This window comes from Pecten maximus, chromosome 14 (assembly GCF_902652985.1).
Source record: "Pecten maximus chromosome 14, xPecMax1.1, whole genome shotgun sequence".
Taxonomy (NCBI): Eukaryota; Metazoa; Mollusca; class Bivalvia; order Pectinida; family Pectinidae; genus Pecten; species Pecten maximus.
The window spans coordinates 22,621,955-22,647,491 of NC_047028.1; the positions used below are offsets into that span (position 1 = coordinate 22,621,955).

The 25,537-nt window shown below is 35.2% G+C and overlaps 1 protein-coding gene and 1 long non-coding RNA gene across 3 annotated transcripts; one reads left to right on the forward strand and one right to left on the reverse strand.

Annotated features, from left to right (window-relative positions):
- Positions 1–270: 270 nt before the first annotated feature.
- On the reverse strand, positions 271–25,474 carry LOC117342437. 2 transcript variants are annotated; one of them, XM_033904597.1, is made up of 8 exons: positions 25,225–25,474; positions 16,179–16,467; positions 15,417–15,494; positions 13,994–14,143; positions 13,317–13,673; positions 11,786–12,148; positions 7,415–7,509; positions 3,115–3,226 (listed from the first exon to the last, which is right to left on the reverse strand). In XM_033904597.1, exons 1-7 carry the CDS (start codon positions 25,327–25,329, stop codon positions 7,442–7,444), a joined length of 1,410 nt encoding a protein of 469 aa, XP_033760488.1. In that variant the 5' UTR covers positions 25,330–25,474; the 3' UTR covers positions 3,115–3,226; positions 7,415–7,441. The 2 variants fall into 2 exon arrangements, with proteins under 2 accessions (XP_033760487.1, XP_033760488.1); XM_033904596.1 differs by lacking the exon at positions 7,415–7,509 and having other exon boundaries at positions 271–3,226.
- On the forward strand, positions 16,974–17,993 carry LOC117342439. The gene is made up of 2 exons (XR_004535864.1): positions 16,974–17,063; positions 17,845–17,993. It is a non-coding gene; the product is annotated as an uncharacterized LOC117342439 (long non-coding RNA).
- Positions 25,475–25,537: the final 63 nt, after the last annotated feature.

Genomic DNA, 25,537 nt, shown 5'->3' on the forward strand with positions numbered 1-25,537 from the left:
CTAAACAGGGTAATAGCACATACATACACAGTTAATTAAATAGAAATATGTTTTCCACATCATATGATATAAAAAAAACAAAAAAGTGTTCAATCTTATCGTATGATTGTATGATATATATTTATTATCACACACCACAAAACATAAATATAAATATACCTTGCACATACAGATTAGGTTTAAATAATATTTTCCACGCTAATCTGATGTCCTTTCATCAATAAGAATCCCAAATTATTATTAATATACCGAAAGGAAAATGAAACACAATTTGAAAATTGCCCACTTTACTGGAAATAAAAAGATGTTATAAAATGTTATAACAGTGTAATCAATAGATAGGGAATCACGGTGTCATGTGTAAAAATTCCATCCATGTGCGTTTAGTAGCCTCGTCAAATTTCAGTTTGATTCAAAGTTACCCCCTCTCAAAATGCGAAAAACATAGAGAAGGTGAATAGCGCCTTTATATACTGTCGTTAAAGGAATATGGTCACAAGATGACGAAGACTAAACATCAGTCAGGAAAAATAAACTTTTATATGACAAAAAAAAATCGAATTGTAAGAGGCATGAAAATGATCCATAACCACAAAAACGATTCGTCATTATCAATACCGATAGTTGTAGAGACCCCTTTGCATAGCACCATGTTAAATAATGGGTGTACCCTACCAAAATCAATAATAACAGTTTACAGTGCATACATTTACTGATATTTTGATACCAAATATGTCATAATGACGTAAGCGTAATGATACATTTAATTAGAATAACATGCAAAATTTTCACAATATTGATTGGTATATTATTTTAGGTGAACCATTTTACATCATTTTCATATGCAAAACAAGTCTTAATTTCCATAATGTGTAATACATAACGTCATTATTATAAGGTATAACGTCATAATGACGTTGCTAATAATGTGCTCCAAATGACCATCTTTCTGCTCAGACACAAATCACATTCTTTCTCTAATATTTTTTGTTACATGGCTGACTTGAAATCTTTCTTGTCTCTCTTCTAATTGCAAGGTTAAGTTTGTTATTATCTTTCGGAAGGGGAGAATAAACACGATTCTGAAGGTAACCCACAAGAAAACGTCTAGCGAATGCAACGACATAATGTTATCTCCAAACATATCGGACTGTCACGTTAACACTCTGGCTGCTTGATGTGAAGTTGACCCATATCTTGCCGAGACTACGCTTCCTCAGGTTAATCATTCAGTGTATTAATTGAGGCACAAAACTCTTTTTTAGCAATGTCAAATAGTCCATAACTATTCAGTTCTGTCCAGAAGTTTACTTCTTGGCTATTTAATGGTTTATCGGCGTAATAGGCTGGCTTATCTGTTCCACAGAAATGCACAATCTGTTTGTTGACTTGCCCATCAAGTGAACCTCATCAGAGAACCCAATAGCAACACTATGGTTCCAATGTTCCATTTGGCAAACGCAATGCGGGAAGAAAAATCGAAGAAAGATCAAATATCAGATGTTTCATAATTGAAAATTTACACAGCGTAAACTTTAGCTCAAATTTTGAAATTTTGTGAACAGACGAATAAATGATATATTTCAATTAAAGTAATTGAATTTTTCTATTGCTTCATATGGTTTTTGTTTTTTCAGATGACTTTGACCCTTCGTGGCAATGCATGCCCCTTTCATTCGTCTATTCGTTCTAATATTCCGTGACTGTCTCATTCGGCCCAAGTTCTCACATCTCCTTATAGACATTCTACATTTAACATTACCATTGGATATTTATTTTCGTGCTATATCTATTGACCGCGAATACAGCGAAATTATATATTATCTTCTCTACAATATAAAATTTCGCAAAAATATAGAAGTATGAAAAATATAGAATCAAATTATACATGTACATACAGTGAAACTTGCCATATGTGATTGTTCAAGGGAGGCAATAAAAACGTCACATAAGACAGGTGGTCTCTTAGTCCAGGTTCAGGTAACTAGTATAGTGAATAACATTGGGAGGGGAGAGTATGATCACTTATGACAAGGAGTCGCTTAATTCAGGTGGTCACTATGGCGAGGTTTGACTGTAATTTTTTTGTCCATCTTTAGGACCATCGAGTAATGCTGTAGTTCCTCCAGCTTAGCTAGTATATATAACATTTACCATATGGTGTTGTCAGTATAATATCACACATGAACTATTACCTCTAGTTGCGTTAATTGTATTCACACTAATAGGAAGATAGTTCTAATTGTGAAACCAAAAAATGGCGGCTCCTCAGATATAAAAATAGCTATCATTGAACCGAAGTTACTGTTTATCAACACAACATCGATCATTGTAAGAGTAAATAGTATTAGTACTGTGAATACCATACAACGCAAGAAAATATTAAGGACTGTAACATAGACCAATCAAGTAACGTATTCGTTGCTAAGCAACAGGAATAATTATTGATGGAACATTCCGTATCAGCGGTAACTCACACGCTGACAGCAATAAAAACGGCGTCCGTTCATCAACAAGCAGACAGCGACTTACATTTTTCGCCACTTGACTTCACAAAATAATAGTCGGTTATGCACTAGAACATTAGCATAAACGTAACTGTAATGCAGACACTAATTATAAATTATATACATGTTTATATAACGAGTGTTTCCAATATAACATTAGTCAGATTAATTTTCCAGTCTATGAACACTGTCCCTTTTGGGGTTTAATTTGTTTCAATATATGGCGATACATGTAACGACTGCAGGAACGAGTGTAATGGATTCATATGTCAAAAATGAAACTGAATGAGTTTTCCCTCGGTTTTAGGTCTATAATGCCTTTTCTCTCTCAGGTGTGTTCACCAAAAGCCCGAAAAAAATGAAAAATGAATAAATTGTATCTTAAATCTAACAAGAGACGAAACAAGTTGATCATTGTATTGATGCTATTGTTCCATGTTAATTCACATGTAAAATAAAAGAGAAAATAAAATAAATGTCAACGATGTAAAGAAATCAGTTAAAACAACCGGGCGTTCCATCAAAACAAATTATCATTTATGCCATCCAGTTAGTCACATGAATCCCGCGCTAGTCGCATTGCTTGGATTTCTCCTGAAAGCAGGTTTGTTCCGGGCATGAGTATATGAGCATTTTGTCCGGCATACATCTGACGATCTTGGTGCATGTGTATGGGTGGGCGATTCTGGTGTCATTAGAGAAGCCATCGCAGTGATTTGCTGTAATATATAAAACAGGAAACGTTATTGTAAGTTTTGGATTCCTAGGTATTCAAAATAAACATGAACCACACTATCCTGTTAAACTATCCTGCATTATCTGCATGCCGATTTATTCCTCTAGTCTGTCATAACCTTTAGATATGCTGTCTTCACAAATACCCTCCCTTTTTACCCTCTCCTTGTTCTCTTATTTTATGCTTTTACTTTTCATATACAAATATTGCAAGTGCCATACGATGATGGAATGTGTAATTGATATATATTTTCTTCTTTTAAATACCTGTACCTATTAAATAAAATTAGAGTTGAATCATACATTTACTATCAAGAAAGCGTATACCGGAACATGAGAGTGATACTGCTAGCACGAGAGCCGATGATAATTATTTTATATTGCTATATATATAAATCATACAAACTGTCAAGAACCAATACAGTATTGGGAAAAATATGTTGAAAATAAAACAAATATTAAAATTAATCTAAAATATCAGATATTTTATTTGAAACAATATTCTCATTGTGTTGGTAAGTTGCATGTATTGATAAATCGATGCATTAGTCGCTTTAATTGAAAAGATAATAGGAATAAGGAAATGCTGAACGCGGCAGTTTGAAGTGGTAGCATTTTTCTCCATTCTTCATATTCATGCGTACTTAGGGTGATGAACTAACTTTTGGAATTACCAGAGGTAGTACACTGTAGAATACAATAGTCTACTGAACTTGATGCGTGATTGTATTTTAAGTATATAAGTCAGCACATGCATCATTACTGATACATTTGTATATCAACGATGCTGTTCACTCGCCAGCGTCATTAACAATTGTGATACCATGTAGGATAAAGACAGAACCGCGACAACTTTGAAATTTGATGATAACCTATACTAAATTAGTTATACACGGCATACAAACACTATGGAACCCTTATTAATACAGTAAGTAAAAACCGCAATTAGTAGTCGTCGAAAGTATTTACGAGAAAAAAGTATTAATATGTCAATCAAGATTAGTTGGTCGTTAATAATCTTTCTCGTCACTGAGGATAAACAATATTCCATCTCCTAGACGCCACGTTGTCATTATAGGATAGAAACACAATATAGTTAATAAATCATTAGAGGTCTATTGAGAATGTAAATCACATACAGCGACTTTCTTCCAAACAAGCCAGTGGAAATTGTTTTATCATCATTTATTTCACCATTATTTACCTTTTCATTGGCATTCATGCAAATCTGTATACATTTTTGTTCATACTTTGCCCTCGTTCGATCGAGTTTGAGTAAGAATAACGGTTTCGTACATTAATTATGGCGGTATTCTCTGTTGTTTATGAATATGCGTTTTTTCATGGTTAGAAGGGCTTGCGAAAAGATAGAGAAAGAAAACCGTTGATAATATCGACTATTCAAGGACAAAGACTACCTATGTGCATCAAGAAAAACTGTTTTCTTTTAAGCTAAAATTGATGTATAATTCAGTCATACTTTTAGTACAAAACTACCTTTATCGTGAAATCCCATATTATTTAACGTTACAGTATGTCAAAAGACTGAAATTACTCTCTGGGGGTATCAGGTAATAAATACAATTTCGATTTCCCTGGTCAACAGTTGCTGCATATTGACTTTTAGTGACATAAATATCTTCATTCTAACCCGAAAGTTAATCGAAAATCTCAGAAAGACAACACTTTATCATTTTAATGACTTTACTGATATTGTGTAAGTGGATAATTTAACTACATAATGTACTTGACGTTTTGCTTCAGTTGTATTCCTTGTTGTATCACTATGTTGTAGAGTTGATACCAAGACATGTTATCCTATAGTCTTTATCGCTGTTTATTCTATCGCCCTGTTACCCTGAAGTGATACCCTATAGTCTTTTTCACAAGACACTCTTTGGCTTTGTTACATACTTGTTATGCTATAGATCTTTTTATCTTTATCCAATAGCCTTGTTTTTATGACATCATATCCTATAGTCTTTTTCACTCATTATTCTATTGTCTTACTCCCCTGAAATGATATCCTATAGTCCTTTTTCATCGCTACCATATTGCCTTGTTCCCCTGACATGATATCCTATAGTCTTTTTCACTTATTATTATATTGCCTTGTTCCGCTGACACGATATCCTATAGTCTATTTCATCCATTACGACATTGCCTTGTCCCCCTGTCGTGATACACATAGTCGGTTGGACCGTTACTCAGTTGTCTTGATTTCTTGACATGATATCCTATAATGTCTTTCATTCATTATTTTATTGCTTTATTTCCCTCCAAATGATATAATAGTCTTTTTCATCCTTTACTCTATTTCCTTGTTACCAAAAGATGGTATCCTATATTCTTTTGCATCATTATTCTATAGTCTTGTTTCCTTTGCATGATATAAAGTATCCCTTTTCATCCTTTACTCTATTGCCTTATTCCCCTGACATGATATCCTATAGTCTTTTTCATCTTTACTCTATTGCCTTGTTCCCATGACATTATATCCTATAGTCTTTTTCATCCTTTACTCTATTGCCTTGTTCACCTTACATGATATCCTATAGTCTTTTTCATCCTTTACGCTATTGCCTTGTTCCCTTGACATTATATCCTATAGTCTTTTTCATCCTTTACTCTATTGCCTTATTCCCCTGACATGATATCCTATAGTTTTTTTTCATCATTACTCTATTGCCTTGTTCACCTTACATGATATCCTATAGTCTTTTTCATCCTTTACTCTATTGCCTTGTTCACCTTACATGATATCCTATAGTCTTTTTCATCCTTTACTCTATTGCCTTGTTCACCTTACATGATATCCTATAGTCTTTTTCATCCTTTACTCTATTGCCTTGTTGCCCTGACACTATATCATACAGACTTTTTCATCATTACTCTATTGTCTTATTCCCCTGATACGATATCCTATAGTTTTTGTTTCACTCGTTATTCTATTCCCTTGTTCCCCTGACACAATATCCTATAGTTTTTGTTTCACTCGTTATTCTATTCCCTTGTTACCCTGACTTGATATCCTATAGCCGTTTCCATCCTTTACTCATCATAATTGATTTTATTCCTACATTCAATTCCCATTTTATAGTTTAAGCGATATTTTTGAATTTCAGGACCTAATCAGGAAATCGCTTTCTCGAATTAACCGTACCAACTTTAATGATAGCGTACAGTCAAAAGACTTCACTTTCCTGTATCTTTCCGGTCATCATAACAATATCAATTATTGTATACATATTGATTTCAAGCGCTTATTTTATTTATTTTCTTGTATTTCTTTATTTTAATATCTTCACAGAAGTTAAGGTGATCTGACAACCACGAATGACATCCCATCCTGTCATACTTGACTAATCACTTGTCTACCAACCCTTACAGTAAATTCATTGATTCAGTCTTCGGACAGAGCCTACAACCTCCTTGCAGTGGTGGACGTTCAACTTTAAGGCCAACCTATAGGCAAGTTAAAGCGGTGGCAAAAACATTTAGGTGGAGAAAACATAATTGTCTATCAAAAATGTTTGAACTAGTGCAATAGGTTCAGTGTGGTCACTTACATGTAAATGTCTTCAAGCAAGGTGCACGAAAGCATGGCCTCTTATGCAATTGCAGTGAAAGGTGTGTCGGCATCAATGCCAGCAAATACCATGGAGAGGCGTGTGAAGTTATGATGTTTCGGCAGAAAACGACATAATTGGGTCATCATTCCATCAATTAACATATTATTGCTGTTTAGTATGGTTTTGTTGTGTTGGAAATTTAACTCCTAATGATCTGTTAACGTAGATTGGAAGTTTATAGTGTATATTGTCTTATTTCCTTAAAGAAATGTCTTCAATCTCTCGAAAACTTCAATTCGACTGAGATATACTTCATCTTCATTTCGTAAACTATAAGTAATAACACGACTGTCACATTTGATACTGAAACTGGAGGTTGTTGTTGTTTTGTTTTTTTTTTTCTATTTTCATGATAAGAAATAGTAATGTTTTTCTCTACTCGGGGAGATGACTTATCATACAAACTTTTTATTATACAATGAATTAATCCTTATTGCAATTAACTTAATCTATTATGATTTGATTCTTTATTTTATTTTCTTTTTTTTTTTACATTTTTTTAAACAATCATTTTTTTTATCTGTATGGTCAGCGACTTACCACTCGACCATTCCGCTGACTAACGTATTAGTTCTTCCGAATTCGCCTAGGCTTCTTCCGTCGGTTCCGTCGTCTATTACGCTTTTTCTTTTTGCCTAGGGAGTCCGGGAAATAAGTCATACTGTATCAAGCACTACTTGTCAAATCGTCTTAGACCTGTCATCTGATTAGAATTACTTAGCCTGTGTGATTTGAATTCAATTTAATTCATTTTTATTTCACATAATAACTGGTGAATCACTTTGCAAAGCCAACAGATTATTTCATAAACAAGTCTCTTACTGATGAACTCTTTTTTCAAATGCACATAGACGTGTCTCTTTTGTGCCCAGGACATATATGCAAGTGAATTTACATGTTATTTAGATATTATTGTGAAGGATGAGAGCGAACTACTACACAAGACACAACGATAAGCAACCACGCACCTGACGCAAATGACACTACATGTGTATTATACTAAACGTTTACGTGACAAAAACCTCTAGGTAGGGTTATATATATATATATCATTATAATCAGGATTCTTTATGGGACTTGCAAGGTGATATTCATCAATTATGGATTAATTTTATCTGAGACCTGTCCCTAGAAATTTCTGGACTGTTGACTGACGCCTACTAAACATTGTCAAGGTGTGGGCGGTGTAATATTTGTAGGACAGATCATTGAGATATTTTTCATTCCCGTTTCGCACACGTGAAAATGTCAATCTGTTATACTCGTGAAATATATGTTATTTTCGACGGGAAACATCTCAATTTTTTCTATAGTCAAAGAACGTGAACGTATTCACAGGAAGTGACAGATCACAGGAAGTGACATACATGTATATATGAACGAACGTTATATCCACAGAAAGTTACAGATATATATTTACATTCCTAATGTGGTTTGCTGATATGAACATACCAAGTGAAAACAACAAACATATGACCATGAATACACTATGAAAACCGTATGAAAACATTGTCTCTCGTGCAAATCACCTGATTAATCGGGTCATATTAATACGCCATCGACAGTAAGACAGGAAGAGTAGCTTCCCTTGGATCGATAACGTTGGTACGAGATAAGTGTTAAAATAGTGAATGATTGTATTTAATATTATTTTTACTTTAATACTTCTTTCTTTTTGTTTTATACAAAATTAAACAAAAAAGACCGGAAAATGCGGAACGACATTAAAACAATGGCGTGGTGCATAGGCGGGATCTCCCGGCTGTTCTAATAATTTGGCGTTTCGTCGTATGCATGACAAATTTTTCTTTTTAATAAAATTTCTCGTTTTCTCGATATAAATTTTTTAAATCAAGGTTATGTAAATATATGAATTGAATAGATTTTTTTAATTTTCATTGCGGAAAATTAAAAAAATCTATTCAATCCATATATGAACGTGCGTTATATTCACAGAAAGTTATAGATATACGTAAGTAAGTTATATTCACAGGAAGTGACATCATTATATTCACAGAAAGTTACAGATATACGTAAATACGTGATATTCATAGGAAGTGACGGTCACATATATACGTAAGTTATATTAATTTATATTCACAGGAAGTAACAGGTATACATCAGTACGTTATATTCACATGAAGTGGCTGGTATATGTTAGTACGTTACATTCACAGGACAGACAGTAAATGGATAAGAACTGATATTCAACGAAAGTAACCGAATAAATATCCGTTACTCACCGGTAGGATAGTAAAAATCTATATTGGTTTATTGGGTTCATAACCGTACCTACAATCTTACCGACATACATGTACCTCTTTGGCTGATTAACAGAATATATATATACATATATATTTACATTCCTAATGTGGTTTGCTGATATGAACATACCAAGTGAAAACAACAAACATATGACCATGATACACTATGAAAACCGTATGAAAACATTGTCTCTCGTGCAAATCACCTGATTAATCTTGTCATATTAATACGCCATCGACAGTAAGACAGGAAGAGTAGCTTCCCTTGGATCGATAACGTTGGTACGAGATAAGTGTTAAAAATAGCTGATTTGAATTGAATGATTGCATTTAATATTATTTTTACTTTAATACTTCTTTCTTTTTGTTTTATACAAAATTAAACAAAAAAGACCGGAAAATGCGGAACGACATTAAAACAATGGCGTGGTGCATAGGCGGGATCTCCCGGCTGTTCTAATAATTTGGCGTTTCGTCGTATACATGACAAATTTTTCTTTTTAATAAAATTTCTCGTTTTCTCGATATAATTTTTTAAAATCAAGGTTATGTAAATATATGAATTGAATAGATTTTTTTAAATTTTCATTGCGGCTATGAATACCAGTAGCTAGCTATATATCCTCCGAGGCGCGCTACCGCGCGCCACGGGATATGTAGCTAGCTACTGGTATTCATAGCCGCAATGAAAATTAAAAAAATCTATTCAATCCATATATATCCCCATACCAAACACTTATTGTTAACCATCGCCATGGTATCATTCATCTATATACATGTATATACTACTTCAATATAAAATAGCTGATATAGCATATTAGAATTGCTTCAAACATATTCGTCCTTATTTTTTTCAGATTCTTAAAATATTTATCTTTATTCTTGGAAATTTTTCAGCATTTAGATATTAATTGCTTGCATGTCCCGATAACTGATTCCTATCTTACATATAAAAACAATAAATCACACGCGAAAGAAAGCTGATTTTCAATAAGTATATGCATTATCAACATTCCAAGGCAATTAGGGTAAAGTACCTTGCCCAAGGACACAACCACACTGACCAGTCCGTTCACAGCTTTCCGAGAAACACAAACCGCCACGGGTAGAAAACGTCCAACAACGCACCTCGGATCTTTACATGAGGTTACGTATAGGTTTATGTTCTAGATGCCTGAATTGTCAAAGCTCTTAATGAAAAATTCAGGATAATTAAAAATACCAATATACATGCAATTACAAAAAGGGAAATTTGACATTTCTCTTTTAGCTGTAGACCTATTTCTCTCTTTTTGAAATAGTAATATTTTCATGCATACACTATTATTTCTAGAAAAGCAGCATCTAGCCAGCGTTATACAAGTCACAGAAAGGTCTCTGCACCAACTTACATAGCTGTGGAACTTTCTCTTGTTCTATAAGAACGAAACCTCATATATTGTTTGTATATGCAAAGTAATGACGAAGTCTGGCAATGGGAACTCTAATTAATGAAATTAAAATCCTCATTTTTCGAAGATTTTGCTATAGACCAAAAACAAAAGTAAATAGTTTAAGGTTCAAAAGTTGGGGCAGACTTGTGTTGGTTTAATTTAGTTTTATTTTGTTTAACGTCCTAATAACAGCCAAGGTCATTTAAGGACAAGCCAGGTTTTGGAGGTGGAGGAAAGCTGGAGCACCCGGGGAAACACCAACGACCTACGGTCAGTACCCGGCAACTACGCATGACCTACGTTGGTTTCGAACTCGCAACCCAGAGGTGGAGGGCTAGTGTCAATGTGTCGGGACACCTTAACCACTCGCGGCTCGTGACTAGACCGGGGTTGTTCGTTTATGAAATAAGACGGACCTGGTGACTTTTTGATGCTGACTTTATAGGACTATATCAACTTGTGTATCTGGCCCCAGTTTCATCAACGTTCCCGAACTGAAGTTTAGGAATTTTCTTGTGTTGTGGAAAATTGATGAAACCGCGGTCAAAACATACTAGTTCAATAAAATACTAACACTAAAAAAAACACAGAGATCTGAAGGAAACAACGACAACTTGACTTCAACCGATATATAATCTTTTTTGTATATATTTGGGTAATAAAATACGTTTTAAGTGAATAGTTCACGACGAATATGATATGCTGTTTCTCTCAAAATATTGAACATAAACAAAGACAATACAAAAATACACTTTGTTATGTTATTTGATAATGTGAAAAGGAAGGAAGTAAGTAAAACCTATCGACCGGAAGTGACGACATTAACAGCAGAAACGGTGTCGTGACAAAACAGACACAGCAGTGTGAAATGAAAGCTTAAGCGGTTAGCACTACAAGGCTTTGTTTAAACATGAATTTGTGAAGCTAGAGCACGAAATTTACCTAAACCAATCTATATCAACACAGTCGAGCGAACTTCACTAGTAAATAATTCCAATCATTCGTGTTGATTTGAAAATATGCATTAAGTTCAAATTGTAGCTGAAATCGCATTTCTATTAGTGAATGTGAAATTGAAATGCAAATCGAAAAAAAGGAAAAAAAGTCAAATATTCAAAACAAATTAAATTCCATCATGGAGGAACAAAGTCTTTGATCCAATTTTGCTTCAACATGTCAGAAACATTTCAAAAGAAAGCTTGACAAATATTTACCTGGAACAACGTAGAGAGTTTCCCGTGATGACTTTATTTTCAGATCCGGGACTTCTCCTCCCGCTACTGGTGTGATTTCCGGTTTGACGATGATGTCTGTTCCATTCCAATCTAATTTCGGTTTAAATGTTGTATGAGTGTCGACCACAGTTTTACACTTGTTCTCCTGTCGCTTTAATGACCATATCGTTTGAGCACTAGAGAAAAAGTCCGAAGGAGTGGTTTCCCCGGGACTTATCGTGGACCAGCTCAGATTTCCGTGAGGGTCGGGGTAGCCTGCCATCCAGGAAGCGGAAATGCGAAGCTGCTCCCCCTCGATGACCTGCACTGGGATCGCCATCGTGACTTCCGGAGCCGGATCCACTGGATCATGTGGTCAAATTATGCTTTACTTTATCAATTCAAATTGTATATAATATTTTAAAGCAACATCATAGTAAAATATTTTCTTACATTGTTTTATCAATTACATAAACAATGACATTTGGTTGAGCTGAAATATATACATAAAGATGTTGATTGAATAATAATAATAGGAAAAGTTCCCTACATTGTAAATAGGCTGCGGTTGAAAAGGTTACAACGTTAAAGGACCCACACAAAAAATGGATAATTGGCAGAAAAATCCACATAATTTAGCTAAGGAAGTGACATGACAAATAAGAATTGTTCGAGGAAAAAGAAGAGAAAAGAAAAAAATGACAATTGCCATAACAAGATATAACGGTGTGAGTATGCTAAGCTTAGCGCTGCACGTTGTTTACAATATATGACCACAGCGATTTTGGTTTAAAAAATGATGACTGAATCATTCCCCCGTAATTATCAATTGAATTTGAGTTATCAATATAATTCGCCAAACACTGACAAAATCTGATGCCGAAAAACAGATAATTACATATAACGTCACTATGTCGTCCCTGTAATAGCATATGTTTCTTCTACAAGCTATGCGTATCTGTTCGTGTTTACAAATGAAATGCCTCGTTTTCAAAGCTGTCACGTGATGTTAGTAGGCTACAGTCGTGTAAATTTAACAGATATTTCCCATATAATCTAATGGCCAAGATAAACATCGGAACTCGGCAATGAATATCGGAATAATACGATGCACGTGTAAATGGAAGTGTATCAAAACGATCATCAAAAAGCAATGTTTTTACTGTTATATTATTCGATATGAAATAGTTATATTGATGTCAATAAACATTGTTTAATTTTGCGTTAGGAGATGAACATGCTTAAATGTTAAAATAAATAAATACATAATTTTTTGGAAAAAAAAAATGGAATGGAAGGGGATCGCCACAATGCACTTGAAAAGAGAAATAAACTATTATTTGACATCGAAACAACGCTTAACTCAAATCGTCATTGATCTAGATTATTTACGATGGCAAAAAAAATTTAGAAAATCTGGAGTTTTAAGAGCGCCGATAGGGACGATGTGGACATCACATAAATCGCGCTAGTAACAGAGATCTACAATATTCAGTACCTATCATCGTATTTGTATAAGATCACAACTTACCTGTAATGATCACCTTGGCTGTCCGACTGTCCGTCTCTCCGCCCGCCTGGACGCCACACGTGAATGTGTCCTGGTTGTCACACGCGACGTCCGTGTAGGCAATATACACCAACACATTATCCAGGTTGATGTCTTCCAGGTTTCTCTGCTTGTTGTGACGTACAACCATGTCAGAGTTATTTCCCTTTAACGAAAATTGTCCCGAAGAAGTCAAAATAAACTCAAAAATACCAGGTGGCTGAGATTTTCGTTTTCCGCGTAAAAATACAGATGTCCATCCCGATATTCCATTGACACTACAGGAAAATATCCCACTGGCTCCAATAGTCGTGTACATATCTTTAATTTCAATCGACCCTGTCCAAAGACAAAATCAGGTATTTCAAATCATTATATCACTGTGATGTTCTGTAATACCTGTACTCCTTTTGATCATATATTTCACAAATGTAACCATACGTTTTTTTTTATTTTGCTAAGTGTTGAATACATCATGATAAAAAGTAATGCATATATTTATTAGATAAAGCTTTATTTTTTCTTTTATTGATGATTAATATTTTTATTGAAGGCATATTCAAAATCAGCTGATATTTCATCAAAATATTAACTCGTCCTCCTTGTCCAGAAGGTATACAATAAGAGAAATGATTTCTGTCGAAGTGCATGATACGTACGTGCTAGTTTAGGAGTGTTTTTGGCTGCTTCTACGGGTTTGAGAGGTATAAACTGTGGCTTGCTGCCTTTCTCTGTGATTGTGGGGATGTTTTCTAGTTTTGGTATTGGAGGAGACAATGTGGTGAGGCCGAGTCGCCGAGAATCGTTAACTGAAAAAAAAAAAAAATGAAAAATAAAATATAATGATAAATTCTTTTTAAAAAATTCCAGGCCAACATCAGTTTCTTATGTACATTTCTACATTTATGATCGATATAAAAAACGGTAAATTTAAATGCTAAAAAGCTAAGGAAATAAAAAACAAAAACAAAATTTGCTTTGCTTATGATTTCATACAATCATATCCACATATCTGCCACGCCATTATATATAATTATGTGAGAGCAAAGTTCAAGTGAATCTGTCGTGAAAATATGTATCTTGTACAAAACAATTTGGCTCCTTCTGTAGACTGGACACTAATTAGTCAATCTACGCCATCTCTCATAAAGTTTGTTCTGTTCTGAATCATGGCGTGCTCGAGCTCCATTACTTTTTCATTCTTCATACTGATGCCTCTTAATATCTGATTAATTATGTTACCTGCCAATGGCGCCAAAGTTGTGATTCATATCACAAACCTAGACTCCGTACGTATGTTTTAATTATATATATATACATGTATTACGTTCTATTCCATACAATGTATCTCTAAATTTGTACCAAATTAAGGCTGCTTATTTTTTCCTATCATTAAGTACGGTACCTATATTTCATATGTCTTGCCACAAAATATCTAATGCTTAAGAATTTTTATTAAACAGGACCAAGACCTTTCGCCGAAATCACTTGTGCTTGTGGACAGGAGTGAGATTTTTCATTAAATATCGTGATTAAGACGAGACTGAATCATTTTATAGTGATCAGATACTTCATTAAAATAGTTTATAATAACAATATACGTACTGACCTCAAGGTAATAGGTGTTCTTATTATAAACTTTTAAGATTGAATATCTGATTACTTTAAAACTTTTTTTGTTCTCGTCTTACTAACCATATGTAATGAAAAATCCCATTATTGTCCACAAGTACCTGTGGCCGAAATAAATTTCACATTAATTTTCTTACACTTGCATTTAAAAAAATCCAGTTATGTTCAAACAACATATAGTCCTTGAAACGAACGTATCGAATTTTAAAAGTATATATTACAACCAAAACAAGAAAGACAAGTCTACTTTTTCTCGATGTCATCCATTTTGAAATAGTCTCATTCAGTCAGACGCTCCTTACCTTACATTGGTCTTACTGAACCAGACATATTTCTGTCTTGATTAACCCAACCGGAGATTTATAAATGACTTCATAACATGAAGTGTAACACCTACCCCAAAAAAAGAAAGAAACAAAACGAAAAAAAAAAGAAGAAAACTATTCATACCTAAAGCACTTAGATTTTGATGATGTGTGTCACTCCCTGGAATATGGATGGGGGCGCTGTTCGACACGTGTTCCTTGCCTGTTTAATATAAAATCATTTAATATGTTTGTCAACTGTTCTTCATCGTAAGAAGCAAAGTCGGGCTGGGCATCGCATGTTTGTTAACACCGGAATGGGAAAGAAGATGGCAGGCGTCAACTTAGGATGAAGGTCCTGGGGAATAATTGAAACATCAGCCAATCAAATTGCAAGTTAATCCCGGATCGCGGGAAAATCGAAATGCTACATTGGTAATCACGCGAGGGCGGACATTAAAGATTGAAAGACCGGGCCGGGGATACTGTTCTATGTTTGCAAAATATAATAGCAAAATTGTTGCTTATTCTTTATCATAATTTGTATAGGGAATTTTACAGACTAATATAACAAATTTAATTTTAAGACCTGTGGTTCGTGTTTCTGCACGAACCAACCAATTTATCATTCCCACTTTGATGTTAAAATTGTTGCTATGGAGATAAATCACTCTCAAACTATCATAGATACAGGTAAATATACACTGTATATGAATATTTATAAATACTTACCTGTATTTATGCTAATATATATATGACATACGTCATCTATATGTCCTAATTCCTGTTAATAAGCTCAGCCAACCTGCCTTAACGCTCATTATTATCATATACTGTTTGGACAAATCGTTACCTTCGCTGTTAATGAGAACTGACATTAATTAAATGAAATTATTCAGACACCCACTTTTCACGAAGACGAAATGAATGATAAGGGCTACGGCAGCAGCTATGGCGCCGAGACACAGGATCCCTAAAACTACACATCCCGTCGTGCGCCTGTTCCGTCGCTTCTTTTCAACAGCCGTCAGAAAGTTCTCAGAATTTGTTGACGTCATACGCGAGACCGGTGTCGCGCCATTGGTCTCCAGAGCTTTGCTTCCAAGGGGAGGTAACCAATTTGTCTCGTCATTTAGCACTGGGGGTTCTGACGAGAGTGAGTTATTGCTAATTACACTGGCTCGATTGTTCAAGATCTGGAAAAGATATTAAACACCATCAACATTAATATTATTACAGATGATATTGATAGTTGCCTGTTATTTGAGGCATATTGAGGATGATGATTGTTTTAGAAAAAAAACATTGATTCATTGACGACGACGACGACGACGACGATGATGATGATGATGATGATGATGATGATGATGATGATGATGATGATGATGAGATATATGTTGATACATTTCTAATGTATCTTCAAAGTGATGAGGATGATGATTGTTTTATGTGTGAGGTGTAATGAGCCAAGAAGATGATTATACATGCACACATCTATTTACAATATTCTGTGAGTGAAAAAAAAATGTTTGTGTGAATCTTTTTGTTATGTTAACAACTTTGAAAACAAAATATATATAAATATTATTAATATGCGATGCCTAGATTCTTGGCTAAGACACCAAACCCATGGTCCATATCATATCATTTTATGATATGTATCTATAATACATATTAGCTAATATATATAGATGTATTTATGTGTTTCCACTTTGGACGATGACCCAAAACTAGATACTAGGATGTCATATAGAAATTTTTACGATGACTACAAAATGGGACGAACAGACAAGTAAGTACTCTTATAGGACAATATTACAAGAGGCCAACTTCATATTGGTTTCTTTTGACACTGATAATTCAATATTGATCTTTACAAAAAAGTTTTCATGGAAGTTTCAGCAGCAGTAAGTACCATGTTCAGATTAAGTTTATAAATATCAGTTATAGATCTACCAGAAGGCAAGCATATTTTATTTCGCTGGCCATTTTTTAGAGAGAGGTAGGAAGTATCAATTATCTCTGTCAGATATATATATCTGAAGATCCCAAACTTTGTGGTTTACTTAAAATTTAAAAAAAAATGTGGATTATCTAAGTCATGGTTTGAATAACATCCATGAACTCCGTTTTAGTTATGAAATATGAAAATATAATATTGAATTTCAAATAGTTTTTTAACTACCTATGAAATCAACATGAATAAAAACCCACAAAAAATAATCGTTTTACAGTAACTATCAGTATTTAATGTGTGTATTGAATGTTGATTATTCCTCAAACTTCTTAAGTAAGAGGTATATGCACAGGGGATTGACACATCCTATGACTCAGAATGAAAAATTACCCCAGAGTCTGACCACTAGATCACTTATTAAGTCTAGGGGTTAGACTTTTGAATTAATGTTTCATTCTGGATCATAGGAACGTGTCGAGCCCCTGTGAGTGTATTTTCTTCCTGACTATCTCCCCTCCTGTTAGGTTGACAATTTTGTTAGTTTACAGATAGAAAATCAAGCTCATGTAGACTCTTGTATGTTAATGTTTATTTATTTTTCATTTTTTTTTTTCAGATCGGCAAGCAGTCAATACATTAATAATTACTTTGAGGATCAGTATAAGGAAAAATAAACGACCAACGGAAACTCCTGATTTCTGCCGTGTCAAAATTCTTCTCTGGAAATAACAGTTGGCTGTTGAAAATTTTGAGTGAAAATAATAAGCAATATACATATGTGTATATAATAATAAAAAAAACTCGACGACTGACTTTCAAGCGCTTTCGCAGCTCTTGCTGCTCATCAGCAGCAAGAGCTGCGAAAGCGCTTGAAAGTCAGCCGTCGAGTTTTTTTATCATTATATCTTTATTCTTACTTTCACATGGAAACAAACTATTTTTTCACTGTATATGTATATATGTACTATGTCATTGTGGTTGGAGTCACATTTGAGGATCTTGAAGAAAAAATGTCATGTTCTATAAATATAAATCTGATGTAGTTTTATGTTTTAGTGGTGAGTTGCCTGATTATCCTGGACAAATCTTTGAAAAATTATAACAAAACACTTTCTGAATGGGGTAATGACAGTCAAATTGTTGCCCTTTTATTGTCTCAGCGGACAATTTATTCAAACAGTCCTGTTGAAACTAGCACATAATGTCAACACCAATGCTTGACTTTTCTTTAGGTTCTTGATACTAGTTTCTGGGATGCTGTGCCAATCAATGTCACCATGGGGACATCTTATGTGCATGTTATTTCCATCTCAATTTCATTTTTCTTTGCTTCAAAAGGTTGTTGGTAGAAGGTCAGAAAACTAACCAAAAAGAATTTAAATAAATAGAAGAGAGAAATTGATGTGATAGGCATGTTATGGACAGTGGTGGCCCTGTAACAATAATTTTCCTTGAATCCCTTATTTAATTGAATATACATAAAGTTTTAATATGGTATGTATGTGTTTTGTAAAGTATGAACGTGTTATAGTTAAAAACTTTATTTAATATCAAGATATAAATTATTAATATTATATGAAAATGCTGTGTGTTACTGGAAGTAATAAGTTATTGCTAGAAATTGGAAAGTAATCGAAAATGAAAGGTCCAACAAATTGATGTGTTTTATAACGTGATAATATATTTCTATTGCTCTAGCCATTCATAACTTGATTGAAGGAAATAAATGATTTTTATCAAAGCTGAATTTGGTGTTGTTCTTTGTGTAATTTATAGATGTTATTTAATTTAATTTGGTATACTTTGTGCCAAATCCCTATGTTTACTAACATCGTCGCTTTTCTCACTACTTTTCCTATTCCTAATAATGACCAAATACGTAAATAATACCTGCTAGCCTCGTCTTGACAAGCATCTTTCAAAGACAGTATACATACTTATATTCTACTTTTCCAAACAAATTATGATTACAGGTGTAAATATACCTTATGATAATTGTAAAGTAAAGAACACATCAACAAAAAATGTTCCATTTGTAGGCTTCAATTATCATATGTGGTACTTCATTTTACGACGGATTTTGAGATTTGATAACAATAAAATTATCATTACTAGACATCCTCGCTGAACAGATCGTGAATTATCGACCATAAATTTAAAATCGGTATTAATGTTGTACATCCATTTCCGTTTTATGTCGGGGTTAGCAACTTTGTAAAAATAGCAATTAAGATAAGATGGGAAATTTATAAGTCGAATTTGAATTGAGCGAAATAATACCTTGGTAGAACTCGAGAACATGTAATTCAAGCTAGTATACGTTTCCAAAAACACACATACGCACTCACCACACGCATGCATGTCCCACGCACGGGAGGCCGTCCTTAAAATACCTTAGCTGTTAATAGGACGTTAAACAAAATAAACCAAACCAAAGTATACGTTTAATCTAATCTTAACCAAACAGTCTCTTAGTTGTTTTAGTTATTCTGAATGATTCTGTCTGGATAAAAAATGTAGTCAATAATACTTATTTTGTATACTTCGTCTGTTACCTACATTGCTTTTGGCATTCATAGCCGTTATAATTGAAAGCACTTTGTATACATATATATTATATTACACGTACATTGTAAAACACAATATTTTATGTTTCACTGCAAAATTCTGTTGTTAAAACTACTATAGATACACATACAGATGTAAAGCAGTTCAGTGCTTATATCAAAATTACATTGAACTTTTGCCTATGACGTCATGACGGGCAGGCGATCGGTAGCGTTTTCAATCCTTTATACATTTCAATGGCACTGCCATGTGGATATAAATATTACCTTATCTATGGCACATCGGTAGACATAGACCGTGTCATTAACCATTTCGAATTACAAGAAGACTGTCACGTTGTGGGGAAGACCTTTTAATTCTTGACTAAAAGCCAACATTGTTGAAAGTCATAAAAATCGTATTGCATAAATAAAACTGATCTTTTTCCTCTTTTTATTGTCGTATACCTTGTTATAAACATCGGTGTTGTCAGCACGTGATCTTAAGCTTTTGATATGTAAAAACAATGCAAATTATGCAAATGCAAAACTCAATGAAAAAAATATACATCTATATGTATTATGCAAATACTGTATGAATGCCTTTGTAATAATTAATCCTTTTAAATCATGTAGTGCCATTTCCTCTACAAACTAAAACTGTATGCCTCTCTTTGTTTTACCAAACACACGTTAAGTGATTCTCGTCCCCTATAATTTAGCTGTATTTCCCATTCATCACAGAAGGTCATTGGCTACAGTACCTGTCGTCTGTCACCAGGGAGTGGTGAGATATGGCGACAGTTATGTGTTTATTGTTTACTCACAGATCAAACCCAACGTAATTATCATTATACCTCCATATCGGCCTAATAACATGTCCACTTGTGTGTCACTCTCTCACACACAACTGCTGATACTGATACTCTGTCTATAACGATTACCTCTCAATAATGAACCCAGATTACATCTCAATAATGAAGTCAAACCCAACGCGATTTTCTTTTTACATCCATATCGGCCTAATAACATGTCCACTAGTGTGCCACTCTCTCACCTGCCCTGCAGGTAGGGCGCAAGAATTGTACCTGCTGCCCCCATTGCATGATCGTAAGAGGCGACTAAACTTGGGATCTTACCTTTTCTCTTCTTTCTTAACAACTTTCTTCTTCCTAATGTCTCCCTTGACAATGCCTCATTTTTGGCCTTAGTTGAGCGTTCGCCCCTGTGAGGAAGGCTTTGGGTTCTGTCCCCTGGCCGAGACATACCAGAGTCTTTAAAAATGGTAGTTGCTACTCCTGTTTAGCGCTCAGCATATTTGGAGTGGAACGACTGGTTGGCCCGTTGTCAGTATAATGTGACCGGGTGGGGTGTGCTGCTGGGTGTCTTCGACAGTATGCTTCAGTGAGGTAGCACTATAACTCGGCAAAAGTTCCGGCCTATCACAAGGAGACTTAACACAAACATACCGCAGCCTCCCAACACACACATACGCACTCACCCAACGCATGCATGTAGCACGCACGGGAGGCCGCCCTGAAATGACCTTAGCTGTTAATAGGACGTTAAACAAAACAAACCACACCAAACCAAACCACTCTCTCACACATAACTTCTGATAAGGATAACCTGTCTATAACGATTACCTCTCAATAATGAACCCAGATTACCTCTCAATAATGACCACCTCTTGGTTTTGATATCGATAGTAAGTTTCTCTACACAATGTGGAACTCTTAGAAATAATCGTCTCTTGACAAAGAGAGACTATCGATTATGGCCCTCTCTCTTTCTCAATAACGACCACACATCCATAGGTTAACCTGTCGATAAGGACCACCTTTCAATATTGACCATATCTTGATTAAGAATTTATAACTAACTATCGATAGCGATCATTCCTTCTTGATGGTCACCAGTCGATGATGACCACTTGTATTTGAATATAAATTCTCTATGGTGGCTAACCTATCGGTTATGGCTACCTGTCGGTAATGACCACCTATCGGTTAAGGCTACCTGTCGGTAATGACCTCTGTGACTAAATAATGACAACCTACAGTTGAGTGTAGACTAAAGGTTACACAAAGTGCACTCCGAGTGCACTCCGTTTGGACTCCAGGTAAACTTGGAGTGCACTCCGAGTGCACTCCAAGTTTACCTGGAGTCCTATCAGGCCCCAATCCGACCTGGGTCCACATGTATCACATGTACCTGTAACCAAGTAAATATATACATAATGTTTATAGATAGATGTATACTCTTATACATTAAGACTCCTTAAACATGTAGCAATAATAAAAGAAATATTCCTAGTAGACTAAACAAATGTTAATAGTAATATTAACAGAACAAAAGTTATTTGTAAAATTCTATTTATCTATATGTAAATTATATTAAAAGCATCAAAGTATTAATATATATATGATATAATCTGATTATAGAACTGGGGTATAGGTATGGTGTCTTATAGGACCCCAGGTAGACTCTGAGTCCACTTGGAGTGCACTCCAAGTTTACCTGGAGTCCAAACGGAGTGCACTCCAAGTCCAAATGGAGTGCACTCGGAGTGCACTTGGGTGTAACCTTTAGTCTACACTCAACTGTATCTATAATGCCCACGTGCAGAAAATGACCACTTGTATATGAATATCAATTTATTTTCGATGATGATTGCCTATCCGTAAGGCTAACGTGTATATAATGACTACCTCTCTATTATGTTCAAATGTTAAAATGACAACCTGTCTATAATGACCACCTATATATAACGACCATATGTAGTTGACTATGAACTCTCGATGATGATTGCCTATCCGTAATGCTAATCTGTCGGTAACGGCCACCTTTCAGTAATGCCTCCTGTAGTTAATGACCACATGTCCATAGTGACCACCTGTAGATAATGACCGCTTATGTTTATATCGTCGAATTGTAGCCAGATATGGCATTATCACAGCAAATATCTAGCGGTAGAAATCCACAGGTACCACCTCACCTGTACGACACAGTGACCTGGTTATTAAGGATATACATACACCGACATGTGTATACCTCACAGGGACCTATATGGTAATGTTGTATGTGTCACATACAAACTATTTTAAGCACAGGGACTTGCGAGTTTGGTTATACTACATTTACCATGCAGTCCTATTTTATGTCACATGCAAACTAGGTAATGCAAAGGGCCTTGCGAATTCGGTTAGCATACATGTATACAAATGTACAGGTACTTCCACGAGTGAAAACCAAACAATACTAGTACCACAAGCAACTAAAACATACTATAGTATTAGCACATTCTTAAGATATTTGACATGGTTCCACAGAATAAAAAGGTAATGACAGAAATGGCTACTTAGAAAAAGTTATACTGTATAGTGACAGTAATAGTTACACAAGACATGTGATACTGTATAGTGACAGGAATGGTCACACACGACATGTGATACCGTATAGTGACAGGAATGGTCACACACGACATGTAATACTGTATAGTGACAGGAATGGTCACACACAGGACATGTGATACTGTATAGTGACAGGAATGGTCACACACGACATGTGATACTGTATAGTGACAGGAATGGTCACACACGACATGTGATACTGTATAGTGACATGAATGGTCACACAAGACATGTGATACTATATAGTGACAGGAATAGTCACACACGACATGTTATACTGTATAGTGACAGGAATGGTCACACAAGACATGTGATACTATATAGTGACAGTAATGGTCACACAAGACTTGTGATACTGTATAGTGACAGGAATGGTCACATGTGACATGTGATACTGTATAGTGACAGGAATGGTCACACACGACATGTGATACTGTATAGTGACAGGAATGGTCACATGTGACATGTGACATGTGATACTGTATAGTGACAGGAATGGTCACACAAGACATGTGATACTGTATAGTGACAGTAATGGTCACCCAAGACATGTGATACTGTATAGTGACAGGAATGGTCACACGATACATGGGATACTGTTTAGTGACAGGAATGGTCACACAAGACATGTGATACTATATAGTGACAGGAATGGTCACACACGACATGTGATACTGTATAGTGACAGGAATGGTCACACACGACATGTGATACTGTATAGTGACAGGAATGATCACACAAGACATGTGATACTGTTTAGTGACAGGAATGGTCACACGATACATGTAATACTGTATAGTGACAGGAATGGTCACACAATACACGTGATACTGTATAGTGACAGGAATGGTCACACAAGATACGTCATACTGTATAGTGACAGGAATGGTCACACAAGACAAATGATATTGTATAGTGACAGAAATGGTCACCAAAGACATGTGATACTGTATAGTGACAGAAATGGTCACACGATACATGGGATACTGTATAGTGACAGGAATGGTCACACACGACATGTAATACTGTATAGTGACAGAAATGGTCACCAAAGACATGTGATACTGTATAGTGACAGGAATGGTCACACGATAAATGGGATACTGTATAGTGACAGGAATGGTTACACAAGACATGTGATACTGTATAGTGACAGGAATGGTCACACGATACATGGGATACTGTATAGTGACAGGAATGGTCACACAAGACATGTGATACTGTATAGTGACAGGAATGGTCACACGTGACATGTAATACTGTATAGTGACAGGAATGGTTACACAAGACATGTGATACTGTATAGTGACAGTAATGGTCACACACGACATGTGACACTGTATAGTGACAGTAATGGTCACACACGACATATGATACTGTATAGTGACAGGAATGGTAACACACGACATGTAATACTGTATAGTGAGAGTAATGGTCACACACGACATGTAATACTGTATAGTGACAGGAATGGTCACACAAGACATATGATACTGTATAGTGACAGTAATGGTCACACAAGACATGTGATACTGTATAGTGACAGGAATTGTCACACAGGACAGTCACTGCTCTAGTGAAGAATTGGAAACACAGGACAGGCTTTATTCTAGTGACAGAAATGATCATACAGGACAGATTTTACCGAAAGGATAGGTCATAAAAGACAGGTTTTACTGCATCAACACAGTTAAAAAAATGCTTGCTCTGATATATTCTACATTTTGGTTATAACAGGATGGTAAAACGAGTGATGTTTCCATTCCCATGTGCTGCAATGTAGTACAAATCTGCTTGTATTGCATTGATCTATATATGAACGCGGAAAATATCGTCCGTCAAATGTTATATATACTGTTATTACATTTCGTCGTTGTCAACACTGAAATGTATCTTAGTTAATATGATTACGTGATAAAGATGGATGGGACCCACAACACTGTGGTAATGTTATATATACTTATCACACAGGAAAAAAACTATCGTCACACTGACACGAGATAACATTTACATTTAGCGCGAGATTCGTTACTGTACCTTGGTGAGATCGTGACTCCGCAGGTAGTCTTGGTAACGCTTGAATAGTGTTCCATCGAAAAACAGCGTCCATAATGGCCGTCCATCCGGCACCGGGTCGTCCATCCAGGATGATGGCGAGTCCTGGGTTTGTGAAATGCTCCTTAATAATCTACACCATTAATATATCTCCGAAACTTTCGATAAATCCCCATGCACTTGTTAGTTAAAAATAATGGCGGCCGGGCTGACTTTTCCGTCCGAGACTTATTTCCCAGGTGTGGCGTCGTTAAACTGGCAAAGTTATGCCTCTCGTTTGTTTAAACACCTGAAT

Bases quoted from the DNA above. Each gene is read 5' to 3' on its own strand.
- LOC117342437 (XM_033904596.1), bottom strand. From the start codon at position 25,329: ATGGACGACCCGGTGCCGGATGGACGGCCATTATGGACGCTGTTTTTC. The intron at 15,495-16,178 runs GTGGGTGTCTGA...TATATTAAACAG, and splicing joins TCATTTCGTCTTCGTGAAAA to GCAAGGAACACGTGTCGAAC. The intron at 14,144-15,416 runs GTATGAATAGTT...TTTTTTTTTCAG, and splicing joins TCAAAATCTAAGTGCTTTAG to TTAACGATTCTCGGCGACTC.